General features: G+C 33.1%; 1 protein-coding gene across 1 annotated transcript in view; it reads left to right on the forward strand.

Annotated features, from left to right (window-relative positions):
- The window catches only part of LOC106872731 (protein-lysine N-methyltransferase EEF2KMT), a 13,643-nt gene extending 3,856 nt beyond the window's left edge, over positions 1-9,787 (forward strand). The window contains exons 4-8 of the mRNA XM_089342117.1: positions 730-807; positions 5,562-5,617; positions 7,807-8,342; positions 8,980-9,132; positions 9,561-9,787. Coding sequence (XP_089198243.1) covers positions 730-807; positions 5,562-5,617; positions 7,807-8,342; positions 8,980-9,132; positions 9,561-9,664 — 927 coding nt within the window. The 3' untranslated portion in view covers positions 9,665-9,787. The remainder of the gene's footprint in view (positions 1-729; positions 808-5,561; positions 5,618-7,806; positions 8,343-8,979; positions 9,133-9,560) is intronic.
- The last annotated feature ends 6,992 nt before the right edge of the window (positions 9,788-16,779 follow it).

A 16,779-nucleotide genomic window follows, 5' to 3' on the forward strand; every position in this document is an offset into this window, starting at 1 on the left:
TCCATATCAGTCCAGTAACTTCATTTGGCTACATTGGCTGAGGCTTTTAAGACCTAGTCAGTCTCCCATCAGTTGTGCCAAGGAGAATCCTAGTGTTCACAATAATTTGCAAATCTAATTTTCTCACAAGAATAGAGTTGATCCAGCTCCCCTGCCCTATATAGTAGTAGGTATCCTGTTGGTTAGATGGGTTTTTTAATCTTCAGTTTTTCATTGTGTACCATAGCCATATCTTATCAGAATAGTTATCCTGGCGTTTCCCAGTACAATCATTAAAATTGCCTGCTGTGATGTCTATATTTAACTGTTTCACAGCCACACTTATTTAACAATATTCAAAATTGGTGTTAAGAAAGGTATCCAGCAATAGAAATAATGCAAAAACTTGTACATACGAGCAAGATGTAGTCTTCTTTCTCTTCAAAAAGGGCAGTAACTCCAAATAATAACTGACTTGGACTGCCATCATGGAAAACATGCAAAACGATGATGATTGTTAAATTTTTATTTTCTATCTCATTAGGTATAGGACACAGAAACATAACATTGAAGTGTGATTACGGTCTGTTTTCAAAAGGATTCTCTATACGCAATTGTTTTTACAAAAACTCATTTTTAGACAAATGAACTGTTATGTAAATGTACAGAATACTTTAAATACAATGTAAATTAACTGTGTATGTATTCTTTTACGTATGTGATTATATTTAACTTGTTTATTCTTTATAGCCTTCATCTAATACAGTGAGCCTTCAGGAATCTGTTCACCTGGTGACACAAGGTACAACTGGATTAAGCACATGGCAGGTATGTCTAATTATAAGATCTGTCAAACTGTTTTTATCTATTTATTTCTATATTTAAGAGATGAGGAATTATGTACATTATTTACATTTGACGGATATGTCCTCATCTTGCTTGTTATTAACACAAAATTTCAGCTGATATACCCTCCAGTCATCATCAGGTGTCTTGGGGAAATTTCGAACCTGGGTTCTCATGTTATTATTATTACTATTACTGATCAGGTCACTGCCTGGAATCGAACTTGGAATCTTGGGGTTAGTAGTCCGCACTCTTAACCAGTACAATGGAGTGAATTTTAGGGCTTATAAATCTAATATTTTCCTACCCTTTCTTAATACCGGTTCCCATATGCTACTCATATCTGCATTTGGTCTACTTAGGATACAACAACCTCCTAGCAGACCAAGTGCGGATATGAGTAGCATATGGGAACCGGTATTAAGAAAGGATAGGAAAATATTAAAATTTATAAGCCCTAAAATTCACTCCATAATTGCCCACGGGCATATGGTGTAGTGGTTAAGAGCACGGACTACTAACCCCAAGATTCCAAGTTCAATTCCAGGCAGTGACTTGAACAATAATAGTAGTAATAATAATGATATCAGAAAATACCTTAGGAATGAGAACCCAGGTTCGAAATTTCCCCAAGTCACCTGAAGAAGGTTGGAGGGTATATCAGCTGAAACATTGTGTTAACAACAAACAAGATTAGGTCAAATGTAAATATTGTTGTTATCTAGTGATTACATTTTATGTTGATGTCGGGGAATAAAAATGACTGTTGATCTTACAAATAGACATTCTCATAAAATTTATTTCAATAGTTAAAATAATAATGGCTATTTCTATCTACAGTTTATTTATGCAGGATCTTAACGTTTTACAATGGTGACGAAATAAGATGTGGACATAAGATGGAGTTAAGTCTCTTGGTTATTGATTTAGGATTTTTTTCGATTTGAGGATGTTGAAATATCCTTAGATTTAGTTTCATTGGCTTCTTAATTTATTGCTTTTAGCTATTTAACTTACCCTCTCACGACGATTAATCAATCCAGTATTAAACTCTTTCCATTTTATTTTTAAGTAAGACTAATATATTCCTTTAACATATTGCTGCCTTCTTCTTTCTTGTCTAAATATAACAAAGTAAACTAATTTAAATAAAAATTGCTTATTTTAGTTAGAAACAAAGTCAAGGCTACAGAGTTGACTTGATTTATTGATATTAATGGTGTTATATTTTACATTGGTGTGTGATAAAAGAGGTTTGCTTCCCAACTACATGGTTTTGATTTCAGTCTCACTGCATGGCACCTTGGGCAAGTGTCTTCTACTATATCCCTGAGGTGACCAAAACATTAACTGGAGTTTGTAGACAATTGAAAGAAGCTCATCGCGTGTGTGTGTGTGTATCAAGAGATGGCTTCCTATGGAAGGAACACATCACCAACAATGAAGTCCTCCAGCAGGTCACGTTTCATGCATGGACAATGGGCAGGCCATGTTTCATGCATGGACAAATCCAGAATGCCAAAAGTCATATTCTACAGGGATCTCAGCCAGGGCGAAAGAGACAGAAGAGTAAACACCACCACTCCCAAAGCATTTTAAAGACTGAAATACCAGCTTCCTCCAGATAGAGATAGACTCCACGTGATGGGAGAAAGTGGCAATACCTGGGAAAGTATGGCATCCAGACCATTGCAAGCAACTTTGAGAAGGACAGAGCAACTGCAGCAGCTGAGAAATGCCAAATGGCTCCCATCTGAGCAAAACCTACATATTTGCCCAAAGTACCTCAAAGCCTATCAGTCAAGGGATCAGTTTACATAGCCACTTAAGGGCTTGCTGCTTTTCCTCATGATTTTTTCGACATGAACTGCCGTCATTATTGTGTGTATGTATAAGCATTTAACAGCTATCTTCCATGCTGGCATGGGTTGGACAGTTTGACAGGACATGGCAAGCCTGAGGACTATGCCAAACTCCACTGTCAGAATGGACTGGCTTTTTTTATATGGCATCAGCACCAGCAAGGTCTGCTTTGGCATGGTTTTTACAGCTGGGTGCCCTTTCTAACACCAACCACTTTACAACAGACTGGCTGCTTTTTACATGACACCAGCACCAGTGAAGTCTTTTGTGGCATGGTTTTTACAGCTGGATGCCCTTCCAAACACCAGCCACTTTACAGAGTGGACTGGGCGCTTTTTACATGGCACCAGCACTAACAAGGTCACCAAGTAACTTGCTAGACAAAGATCCTTTGAGAGGAGGGCTGGTGTTGAAGGAGGTGGCTTTGTAACAGGTGATGAGAGGTTAGAGGAAGGACAGAAGCAGGTATCTTGCTGTAGAGATAGATGATACCTGGTTGCCCCAGTTAGAAAGAGATGGTGGTGATGTACCATGGACATACTCTCGTAGTACTCTCATCATCATTTAACATTCGCTTTCCATGTTGGCATGGGTTGGATTGTTTGACAGGAGATGGTTAAGCAGAAGACTGCACTGGGCTTCAGTGTCTGTTTTGGCATGGTTTTTTTTACAGCTGGATGCCCTTCCTGAATGGGATGGTTGAGGATTGTCCAGGTTGTGTGATTAGGAAGTTCACACGATTCCAAAAAGGATTGGGGAGGGCAGTGACTGGTGACAGGGGAAACAACAGGATAATGATACAGTTGGCAGGGCAAGGAGGATAGAATTGGGCTGCAGGAATGGGGAGGAGGAGATAGATATAGTGCATGAAGAAGAGATGTAATTTGGTTTATTGGAATAGGGTTGTGAAAAACTAAATGTTAAATGTGGGTGGAAAACACACTGCTTCCAGAACTCAGTTTCACTGAGGTGGGCAGGTCTTCTCAAGAATCTCATATCCCCAGAAATCTCAGTCCATCATTATCTCTTCCATGAAGCCCAACATCTATATATATGTTTTTGTGTATATATATATATATATATGTGTGTGTGTGTGTGTGTTTGTGATCTTTCTTCTAATAGTTGTAAATAAGTATCACTTTTGAGTAAGTAGTATCATTGATTTTCAATATTCTGTGGAAACATATCTGGCCATAGAAAAATATTACCTTACTTGAAAATAGATGAGGGTTAGCAACAGGAATGGCATTATGTCATAGGAAATCAGTGAGCTGGCAGAAATGTTAGCAGGTCGGGCAAAATGCTTAGCGGTATTTCGTCTGCTGTTACATTCTGAGTTCAAATTCCTCCGAGGTCGACTTTGCCTTTCATCCTTTCGTAGTTGATAAATTAAGTAACAGTTACACATTGGGGTCAATGTAATCAACTTAATCGCTTTATCTGTCTTTGTTTGGCCCCTTGCGGGCAATAAAGGAATAGGAAATCAGCCTCATTAAACTCCATCCAGCCCATGGGAAAGTGGACATAACATCATCATCGTCGTTTAACGTCCGCTTTCCATGCTAGCATGGGTTGGACGATTTGACTGAGGACTGGTGAAACCAGATGGCTACACCAGGCTCCAATCTGCCAGTAATGATATTTCAAAATCAGGCCAAGTTCAAATTCAAAAGAGTAGAACATTGAATTCAGGTTAACTTTACTAGAATCTGATCTTCTCTACTTGTGAAAGCATTAAATAGAAACTTAGAAATGTCTGATTGTTATTAATTAATGTTGTATGCATATTGGGGTAATGTTTGTTTGAAATATCTTTTTGTGTAGTTAATGAAGAATATTGTTACTCCATTGCCTAAATAATTATATAACAAATCAATCTAAAAATATTTCATTAGGAATTCCTTAACTAATTATCATCATTATTTATTATAAAAGATTTGCTTTAAGCAAAGATTATTAAACTAACAAATGTTATACATAATAATGTTTATAATGAAAACCAAGCACAAATCATTATATATAACGAGCAAGAATAATATAAGTATACAATCAACGACAAGTATTTAATAAACATATCTATACTTGAAATAATATAATTATACATATCAATTAAGATCATTGTTTTTTCTTTGATATTTAAATAAACTTTATATATTAAACAAACTAAAAAAAAATTATTTTAAGTAACCAGTGGTACATCTAATTCTTTCAAAATCTAACAGTGAATCCTGCTTTTACAGTTGGTATTGTTTTTGAAGTTTATCTTTAGCAATGTCTATCTTGTTATGAGTGGCTATTAAAGGATATATAAAATTGTTAGAGTTTAGTTTTAGATTTTAATGTCTTATTTTAAATTTGCTAATTATTCTTACTGGAATAATATTAATCACTAGTACTTCCAATCCAAACTAATCTTTGTATAATCTTTTGATTAACATATCTGTAGCTACTTTGTAGTGTGAACACCCCAGGTTTATTGTCAGCAATGAGGGCAACATACCTTACAATCTTTGCAGGTTCCTTACCAAGGTGAACAAGTCATTTGATTTAAGTGACTAATCCCCCTACCTTAAAACTTCAGGCCTTGTGTCTGTATTAGAAATAATTATTCTCCAGCAGTTGATTATTTCTTTAAGAAAATCCCAGAAAGGTGTGAATTACAGGTATTGCATCAATTTTTTAGTATGGCAACTAATTAGTGAAGAACTGATTTAATACAAAATGTTAATATTAATCTCGCTTATACTTCTTGAAAATTTTGGCTTCATCTTTCTTCTAAACACCTGTCTGAATACTCATCGCTTTTGGAAACTAATTCCATTGGCATTCCTCTCTTGAAGAAAAATTTCAATTATCTTTTATATTTGTTGCAGGCTGCTCAACATTTAGCTGAATGGTCCATTGAAAATAGCGAGGTATTTCAGAATAAGTAAGATATCATTTTCAAACATATTGGTCATAAAAGTAATTTTGCTACTAAAAGAAGTTCAGACTCTACATTGTCTTTTTTTATTTGAGCACATTTTTAATAGCATGTATTGAAGATCAATTATGCTCAAACTCTTTTAAGTAGTCTATCTGAATTGCATGTTTATAATATTTTGTATTTAACAAGTATAATAAATATGAGATAAATACTTTATTTGCTGGTGTATAAGACGCACCCCTATTTTACAAGTATATTTTGGGAAGTAAAATAAATTTAGTAAGTTTTGTCATACACTTCTTAAAAGTTATTTTAAAGAAGTTTTGTTGGGGAAAACTTAGGATTTTGTGCATGTAAATGCAGTGCTGCAACAGTGTATTGGAATAAAGTTTGAACTACAAATTCATCATAAACAAACATTATACAAGTACTGTATTTCAGTTTTGTCTTCTTTCAGATCATTTATATAATTGTGTATATTTTTATGGAGAGAATTGATAGTCAAGATGTTAACACTTGTAGTTTTGGCTATGATGTTTGTGTTACTAAAATCAACCATCCGAGTTGTACACCACCTCTATGGTTTTTGCCATCCACTCATTGCAATTAGCTGACAGGCAAATGAAAATTTAACATTCCTTTCATTTTTCTAGCAGAGGTTTCATTTAGATAATTAAAAAATTATTTTTAAAGGTAACACAGCCATTACATAATGTTAGGCCGTATCTGGTGGGGGTTATGTAAGCTGGGAAAGAAAGTATAATGAAATGATCTGACCTCTCCACAAGACTGCTGACATGCTGTAAGTAATGTCTTGTCAGTTTATACTAGGAGACTGACATTTTGGCTTGTTTTCAATATTTTATGAGTAACAATTATTATGCTTATTCAGCTCCCTAGCCCACAATACTTGGTCTCCCATCTGTAATTTGGCCGCATTAAACACAGGGCACTGTTTTGATTCATATAGAAATAAAAAAAGCTTGTTTAATATGCCAGCAAATATGGTAATAGTTGCTGTTAAAACAGTATTTGTATTATTCATTCCACAGAATGCATATTCATTTCATAGTAATTTAAATATTACTATGCATGTGTTAGCATTCATCTTATGATATGTTTGCTTATGTAGAAAACTTTATATGGCTAGTTGCCTGTATTCAACTAAACTCTGGTTGTGCTAAAGATTTCATCTCACTCTTTTGCTATATAGAAGTTGCTTCTGCTTATCTTTTCATTAATTTTTTTCTTTATTTGAATTACATTTCAATGCTGTTTAAACAATGTATTTTTACTAACAGCTATTCAGAACTGAAGTAATTTAATTTCTGGATATGGCAGCGAGCTGGCAGAAACATTAGCATGCTTAGCGGTATTTTGCCTGGCTTTACGTTCTGAGTTCAAATTCCACTGAAGTCGACTTTTCCTTTCATCCTTTCAGGGTCAATAAATTAAGTACCAGTTACATACTGGGGTCAATCTAATCGGTTGCCCCTCCCCCATCCCTTCCCAAAAATTTCAGGCCTTATGCTTAGAGTAGAAAAGAATTTGGTTTCTGGATCTGAAGAGTTTTGACTACATTGAAATACTGCAAATATTATTCTCTTAGCTTCAAGATAATTCTTGTCATTGCTTTGCTGTTTGTTATTCCTTTCAAAATCCCTTTGGGACTTGTAAAGTACCAGTCAAGTACTGGTGTAGGTGGGGGGAGTATTAATTAGCCCCATCCCCTCAAAATTGTTGGCCTAGTACCTAAATCAGAAACCATTATTTTCTGAAATTAGTTGTAAAACATTACTTATAGTAACTTATGGATTATCTGTCAGAATTGAGGAACTCTGTATGTTGTCCCTCAACCTGTTAGAAACAGTAGCTAATCAATCTCTCAAACTTTTCACAGTTTTAAAAATGGAAGGACACATTAGATAATGTAGTCTTACTTACCCCTAAAAAGATTGGAGCTGATTAGGGTTGGAATTATTTTGAACATGTCTCCTCTGCTTAGTCAGGTCTCACTTGGGGCTAAGTGGTAACAACTGGCAAGTAAAATAGGTAGCAGCTGTTAGTTTTTTGGGTTTTTTTTAAATAACAAAATATATTTTATGTTGAACTAATATTTTTCTCCTAATTATTTTTGCTTATTTGTTTACTATCATGTTTAATTTTTTTGTGCGTGTGTTGTTTCTTTCCAGAAAAATTTTGGAACTAGGATGTGGTCTTGGTTTGACAGGCATAGTAATTTGCAAGAATTGCCAACCAACACATTTTTGCTTTACAGACTGTCACCCTCAAGTATTGTATCTCTTGTCTAAGAATATTGAACTCAACATGCTGCAAAACAATCAAAGTGAGACAGACAATACCCAGGAGGACATTCACTTATCACCTATCAACATAAATAATAAAAACGATGAAAAAATAATGCGGAAGATTCGTCGACAGCTTAGTTTAAGTGCTGATAACAATACTTCAAATGACATGACTGATATCATTGAGATCTGCCTGTCTCCATCTACACCTCCTAGTGATGAGAGTGAAATCATGCAGAAAGACCCTGTGGAAGATTTTGCAGATTTTGAGCTCTACTCTAAGTCATGGAAGAAGGACTCTGAAAGCAAAATTGCTACACTTAAAAAAAATGACAAAATTAGTGTTGCAAAACTGGACTGGGAGTGTTTCGATGATAGTTTTCTCAAATGGTATTGTCCAGAAGTTATCATTGCTGCAGGTATTATCATCATCTATGTCATCAATAGTAATGCTGTGTTTCTTAATATTTCATATCATCACTTGCTCTATTACTTCACTTGATCCAGTATTTTCTCTTTAGAATCATTATATTACCTTTATGTACAGTTCCTGCTAAATGAATTTCAAACCTTATGAGTCATATTTCTGTACCTTTCAGTAAGTTACATCAGCCTTCAAGTTAGACAAAAATTCCCATTGTTGTTAACTAATCATAAAACTAGTTTCTCTTTTGAAAGTTTCATTTTTCAAATTGATAATCAGGAACTATTTCAGACTTTTATTCTATGAATTCTTTCAGTATGTTTTTTTTTGTTATTTAGTTTCTGTGTTAACTTGGGAGGTGGGTGTGATTTTTGCTAAAAACAATAATTGCCCTTCCTACCACAAAATTCTGAAGTGGTGGATTGCTTGTCAAGGCATATAATGTTATGTACCTTGATTAAGAATAAAACACAACAGCTTTGAACTCTTGAAAATGTTGATAATCCTGTACTATAATTGTAGTAGCCCTGTAATTGCAATAGATTGAAATACATTTTGTTAAAAAAATTTTTTGTAATTTTCTTAGCGTTGTAAAACTGTGATTCATAACGATGAACTTCATTATCTTTCAGATGTGGTTTATGATACAACAGTAATTCCATCCTTGGTACTTGTGTTGAAAAAATTACTGTCTGTTACTCTTGAGAATGGTGAAAAGCCAGTGGCTTATGTAGCATCAACTGTGCGTTTAGAAGACACTCGAGATCAGTTCCTGTTTACATTAGGTAAATGGTCAATATTTTCTTAATTTCTCTCTCTTTTGTTTGTTTGTTTTTTTAAGTAACCCTATTCCCACAATTTTTATTACTGAGAGTGTAAACTTTCTCTTTCTTTTGTAATTTCCTGCTTCTTTTGATGTCCTGTGAACACCTGAGTGAAATAAATGAAAAACAGATACAATCTAATGAATTATTTTAAATGTTTTTTTCTTATGTTGATTTTTGATGTAAGTCACATGTCTTTGGACCCATTAACAGTGTAAGCTGAGGTGTGCCTGTACTTGTCTTTCTATTACAGAAGATTTAAAGTTTTATTAATGGATGATTTAGTAAATTCCTGAAGTTGAAGTTATTTGGGTTGATAAACTATTGCACACTTTCTTTAGTATATCTGAGAACATGTTTCATTTATGCATTTATATTTTATTTTATAGGTGTTCAAGATCTTCATTTTGAATCCTTGATGGCACCTAATGATGATATTTTGCATTATGACCGTGCTGTGCCAATTGAGTTGTTGAAGATAACTGCAATGTAAAGACAAGGACTGATACAAGCAGACTGCTGGCAACCAGATCTTACTTTTTATCTCTGATCAATATGATCAAATATTTGTTGTTCAGTATTTATGTTGATATACAAGTTGTAGTAATCATTACTATATTTTTGTTTATTATTATTATTATTATATTTTTGTTTAATATATTAAGCTTGGTCGGCCGTCTTCTATTTTCAGATCCATTTACAAATTTTCTTTATAATCTGGACTAACAATCTCATATAGCATTGTTATAGTGAATATTCTTTGATATCATTCAGTTTCAAAATACTGCTAGACATGACCTGCAATTATAAAAATATTTAGTAATCTTATATAACCATTGAAGCATGATAATTAGGCTTAAAACCATTGGTTTATAAGATTACTTTTGCAGTAAGTGAACTACGTTTTTATGCTTACTTTAAAAAAATTTTTCTATGAAAAGTTGTTTTTTTTTTTAAATTAAAAATTTAAAATCTAAAAAATTTTTATTTTAAAATACAAATATCTTTTCTTATTTGAAGAGAAGATGTCGTCAACTTAATAAGTTTCATTCCAAATTTCTGTTGAATTTATAGTTATATGATGTTATTAAAACTATAGTATTTTGTCTTCATTGAGAAGCCCATATTTCTATTTAACTGGCCTCCAGGCTACACACTAGGATCCAGTTGACTGACTCTTTTTATGGTAGCCCATAAAATGTGCCTCTTTATTTTTAACAGAATGTTTATAAGAGAGCTTAAATAGTGCAGACTGAACATGAGTATGTATAATTGTGTATATATATATATATATATATATCTTCCTTATTGGACACATCTTCCAAAGAGAGTGTTGGAAGTTAAGGGTTGTAAGTCAGTTTGTCCCATGCATAGGCTTTGTTGTACTTATGGAAACCCAAATGGTTTCATAATTCCTTAAGAATGAAAAAGATATTCCAGTCTGTATTAAAATTTTGTACGAACCATTTTATCAGGATTGTAGCTGCCTTTTTATAGTGCAAATTTTTGTCCCAAAGTATTTCGTGTAAACACTAGGCAAAAGCTTCATACCAAAGTTCCATAGCAATAAGTATGTCATCTCTGCAGGAAGTTTTGTAGTGTGTCAATGTTTTCAGTCAGTAACTCTTTTTTATTTATGTAATTGTATATTTCAACCACTATATTCAATATCTATTAACCAGAACATAAATATACAATATTTTGTGAAATTATATGTCTAGTGTTTGGGAAAGCATTTTGATCTGCTTAAACCAAACATGAAAATAAAAGCTTACTGCTGCTTACATTGACCAATACAACAATAGTTACCAATGTTCTACTGGTAGTTTCTTTTCAGGCTATTGATTTCGTTTGACTAGACACCAGGGAAAATTTTGTAAGGAAGAGGATGTGCTCATTTAACTTTCGTTATATTAATTATACTTATTGGCCATAAAGTTATTAATACCAATGATAATGATGATGTACATTTTAAACTCAAAACCAAGAGGGAAGAATATGGGTAGTGTATTTGTGGAACAGTCCTGGTTGAATATAGCAATCTCTACAATTGGAAGCATGTCTAGTCATTTGACAGAATTCCCAGTTGGGGAATTTGTTGGTGCTTGTGATGTATGAAACGGTGTTCAGTTGACTGTTTCATGATTAGTTTATGTCTTGTTGAAAGCAAAAAGTTTCGTTATCTTTTGGTACTTAAAAGGATTTTTTATAAACTTTCATATTTATATTATGTAATTTTCAAAAATGTTAAACACTATTATATAAGGATGTACATTAGTATCTTTGACTAATAGTGTCACTGAGAAAAATTGATTCATTTGAATATCCAAGAACACAAGATTAATTTAACAAGCAGTGAAATTTTTCATTAGTAAAATGTTGGAAAATCATTTCTCATAGCTTGTAACAACTTTCCAGCAGAATTCAGACATGATTATGTTGTAGCATTGGCAGTTAAACAGCATACCTACAGTTAAAAAAGTTTTCAGGTGGTTTAAGTCAAACATGGGCAACCTTGTTTTGAGAAGTGGGCCACATAACACAATCGGGCTGCACTACTAAAAAAAAATTCAAGGTAAATTTTCATTGTGTACCATTCAGAAAGTTCAGTTTGCCCATGATTGGTAAAAATGATGTGATTCAGGATTCTTTCAAATAACCTTTTATTGACAGCTTCCACAAAGCCCTTATTGTGTATTAAAGACTTTTAAAAGTTTTTATTTGTATGTGAGAGTTAATGTATACTTCCCAAAGTTGAATGAATCTAAAAGATTTCGAGTGTTTTTTTTTTTTTTTTTTTTTTTTTTTTGTAAATTAAGTATTCTACTACTTATTAATACTTGACCTAATGATGCAAGTTTTCCTTGCCAGAAATATTTCATATTTATGTTATGAATTTTTTTTTTGTTTTATATATACAGATACAGGGTGAATTAAAAGTCACACCTCATCACAGCATTCACCTACTTTTCCACTGCATTCATTAACACTCCCATCCAGTTTGACAACCAAGGATAAGGGATTATAGGATAGCTGGTCTACTGCCTTGCTCTTCATATTGCCAGCTGCTTGGACAACTCTGGGCAGTTGCACTAAGTATGTCTGAACAATGAAACTGGATTACTGTTTTGTATTGGACTGTTTTTAGGATGAATGTACATTCATCTTTTGATAATGACATCTTACTGAAATATATAACTATATATGTACATATATCAAGATTTTCACAAGGACTAAGGTAGTATTGAAAAAGAAATATTGTAAAATAAAAAAAAATTAATTTTATATATAATTTAAATGTTAGAGACTTCTAAATCTATATATAATGATATATTTATATTCCTGTTATTGAAGTTCATTTCAAATAATACTAGGCTAAATAATATTAAATCATCTACTACAGGTGATCTCAGCTTACTAGATTTGTTTAATTATAACAGAAGTTTCTTCATTTCTGTCTTTGAGACAAATTGAAAATGTTTTCATTAATGGAAATTTTATGGCATTACAAAAGGGAAAATGTTTGTTAAAGTTTAATTTTTTTTAACTATAATATGCATCCATATCTAGCTGAACAAATATAGCTTTTAAAAAATATCATTACTTTTGAAAGTAAAATATATGAAATATGAATTTTATATTCTCAACATAATTGTAAGAATTGATAAGACAAATCTGAAGTTGAACCACAAAAAGAAATTGAAAGAAGAAAAAAAAAAACAAACAAATACTGCTGGTGATTACATTCATGTGAATGTATGAGTCTGGTGTGCTTGATAAAATAACTTACAAGAAAATCTGGCTGACATTGATTTTGGCTAATTACCAACTAGATTGCTAAGTTGGATGTTATTTGCAAGTTTGTGAGTGTATGTACTGCTGGAAGATTAGTGCCTATCTGTGAGTTTGGAGTCATATATTTATTTTTTGTTTCGATGTACTCCTGAAGTTGAGAGTAATAATTTATTTGTTGAATCTTTGATGTTGTTTGTTGCATTTCCATATATAAAAATATTTGCTGCTATGTAAAGCAGAAAACAAATCAATGGTCTTATGATGTGAGCAAGAAATTGCAGATTTTGTAACCATGTACTCTTTCTAGGCTGCATGCAACAAAACAACTCATGGACTTGAAACTGTAATATCTTAAGTCAATGTAAAGAAGAAAAAAAATCAGTGTTATACACTAACAGAGTAAATAATTTTTTTTTCTTTTTTGGACTTTTCCATTTATCTTTATTTCGTTTTTATACAATTTTTAGATCCAAAACTTTCTTAAGTATTTCTCTATATACTTCTAATGAAATTTATACTGGAAAAAAATTTTTGCATGAACCTTTTAAAAATGGTTGTCATGATTAAAAAGAAAAAAACTTAATGGTAAGATACTTCTAATCTCAATCTCTAGTTGATTAACATTTCTTCTGCAATCATTAAGTATTTGGGGACTATAATACAGTTATATGTTGTAATTACAACTGTAGTAGCATGAATTGTAAAACATCTTAACTGTTTAATATTGTTGCTCAGTCACTAGTCTTTTGATATATTTTAAATATTAGATGAAGTACATATCAAAACATTGTATGATCAAAAGCAATAAAGATAGATGTTAAAGTCCACACAAACAAAACAAAACAAAAAAATGTTATTTGTTATGCAAACATAATTTATTTTTTTCTTATTCACTGATTATATAATCTCAGAAATTAAATCTAAAATTTTGGAGTTTTCCATTAAATGACTAGAGTTCATCTGCTATTTTAATAAAAACTTCATTATATTTCAAATCATTACTATTCATTTTGTAATAAAAAAAAAATAAAGAAAATGTTTTGAATTCTATTTCTATCTTTTGTTACCTTTTAATTTTAGTGGCTTAGACAATCCTGATGTATCAATCATTGCAAATAAATTTCTGTATTCTCTTAGTTGTTCTATAGAAGCAGCTTCAACTGTTTTGGCATCAGTGTTTATGACTTTTTACTCATAATCTTGAATTTTTTTTCTTTCTTACAACTGTTCAATGCTATATGATATTAAATCCAGTTTATTTTTTTGCACGTTACAAACATCATTTTAATAGCCACAAATGTGGCTTTTAAAATGGTGATGTTTGCATGGGTTGAATGAAATTTGTGGAGGCAAATTTTCTATGACTGAATGTCCTTCCAGTCGCTGAAAGTAATCTTTCTCTTTGGCTGGACATGTTCCCACAGAAGTTTGGAAATGAAAGATACCACTTGTATGATGCTTATGTTACGCAATAAGATAGCAACTTACACAGACAGGGGCTTGTTTCAGTTTCCATCCACAAATCCACTCTTAAGTCTATGGTTGACCCAAGGTTATAATAAAAGTCATGGTATCACACAGTGAGACAACTGGAAAGCAAGCTTAACAGCACAGCCATGCCTATCCCTATGTTTCTAATAAAATTACTTCAAAAATAATGACTTTAATATAAGCACCTATATACAAGTATTCATTTTTCCCCATTAGAATGTCATAATTTATAGTTATGTCCACAATGATTTCCTGATATTGCACTCAAGAACAGAGTGGGTTTTTTTTTTTTTATCTAGGTTGAAGGCAGAAATGAGGGATGTCCCTGTATTTGACTGACATTTGAACAGAAAGCCAAAGTATTTCTCACAATTATTTTAAGTTGCCTAATTGGTAGATGTTATGTTCGTGTTTTTTTCCTGTCAGAACCCTTAATCTCAATCATACAGGATGCTGATTAGTTAGTTTCATAGTTGTCTTATTGCCAAAATTTTGATTCAATCTCCACTGCATTCCTCCCGTTTAACATGCAGTTGTCTCCCTTGACTACAATTAGCCGTGTGATTTTAATGTGAACATTTCCCCAACAATTCCCTTTAACTGTAAAGAATGGGGAACATTGGGAGGATATATTTGCTGATGTAAATGTGATTATAGAGTGGGGCATGTGCGTTTAAATAATTGGATGTTCTCTTTGTGCAAAATCATGGATGATCTTGAATCCATAGTTGACAAGGAATATCTGCTATTAAATTGAACACTTGACATAGATTATGTTAACTAGTTGAAATTTATAGAAAAACAAAAGACGAAGACAGGTGTATGAACAACAAGCAAGTGTATTAGTTTGACGTTTGGTAAAATGAAAAAGTCCTTATCTTTCGAGCCTACGCTCTTCAACAGAAAGAAATAAGAGAAAATATGTGGATGAAGAGAGGTGCTGAAAGTTCGGGAAGTGGTTCAGACATGCAAGTCCAAAGAGTAGAAAATTCAGTCAGGATTAAACTGGGGTAACCACGTGAGTGTATAATATGTAGTTGAAATTTATAGGATAGTGAGATAGTAAATATAATCATTGTCCTATAGGACAATTGGATAATGAAAGAAGCTTCAAACGTAACTTTTTCTCGTGGTAATATGTTTAAGGTTTACAGACTCCCATATCTTTGTTAGTTCAACTGAAGAGGTTATCAAAGCTTAGCATATGTAATGATTCTTTAAACCTTGTCTTCTGATTTTGGACCTTATTTATCTTCACTTTCTTCCACAAAGGTTAGTGACTTATCATTACCTTTTACAAAGGGTCAGCCATATATATATTTTTTATGTCACCCTACAGATTATAGTGGTTAGATGTTCCATGCCTCACTTTCTATGGGTGACAGGTCTCGCTGATATAATTACATAGATGACACCTTTATACTCTGGACTTGTCAAGAAGATGCACAATTATTCAGTAAGACTTTAAATACAGTCCCCAACTGAAAAGGCAATTGGCTTTCTTGAAGGTGCTAATTTCTTACAGAGTGCTTACATTTTTATATCACAAAACTACATTCACTGGAACTGAGCTATCTGTGTACCTACTGTCCTGTACAAGTCTGAGACCAGAACCCTTTATTGGCACCAAATCAAACAACTCAGATTCCATTTCAGATTGCTCCAAATCATCACAGAAGGTACCTCATACCAACATCCCCCTGGTAGGTTGGGATCAACAGCATTGAGGCCTGCATCCTTCACTGTCATCTCTGCTGGGTTTGCCCATATGATTCAAATACCAGATTACTGGTTGCCATAGATGGTCCTCTTCAGTGAGATCAAGGCTAGAGTCAAGCCTCATGCACACCCAAAACTTTATTTTCATGATCATCTAAAGCAATGTCTCATTTTATGTTGTATCCCTCCCAATCAGTTGGAGGCCTTGGCTGTTGCTTGGAAGGCATGTGCTGAATCAGTACTTTGAAACCAAATGCAGGAGACTGTCAGCCCCCTGTGGTTGTTGTTCAGGTCACTTGCTGTGCCCTTAGTGTCACGTAATTTGCTTATCTTATGGCTCTCTTGTCAGCCACATTTCCCATAGGGAACAATGTGCTGGAAGAGGAGGAGGATGATGAATGTCCTGGATAGACATTGTCATCACTTTTGATAGGTCATCATAAGTAGACAAGTAAGTACATTCGCTGAGCCATATTTAATTCTTGCATCTGTACAACAGGAAGAAAAGGATTGTCTATGGCCTACAACATTGACTGTAAGTAGTAACCCAAACACATACCAGTAAAAGATGATAAGGATTAGCTTCTAACAGCAAAGATGTCA

Source organism: Octopus bimaculoides, chromosome 2, assembly GCF_046866305.1.
Source record: "Octopus bimaculoides isolate indiv1 chromosome 2, ASM4686630v1, whole genome shotgun sequence".
NCBI lineage: Eukaryota > Metazoa > Mollusca > Cephalopoda > Octopoda > Octopodidae > Octopus > Octopus bimaculoides.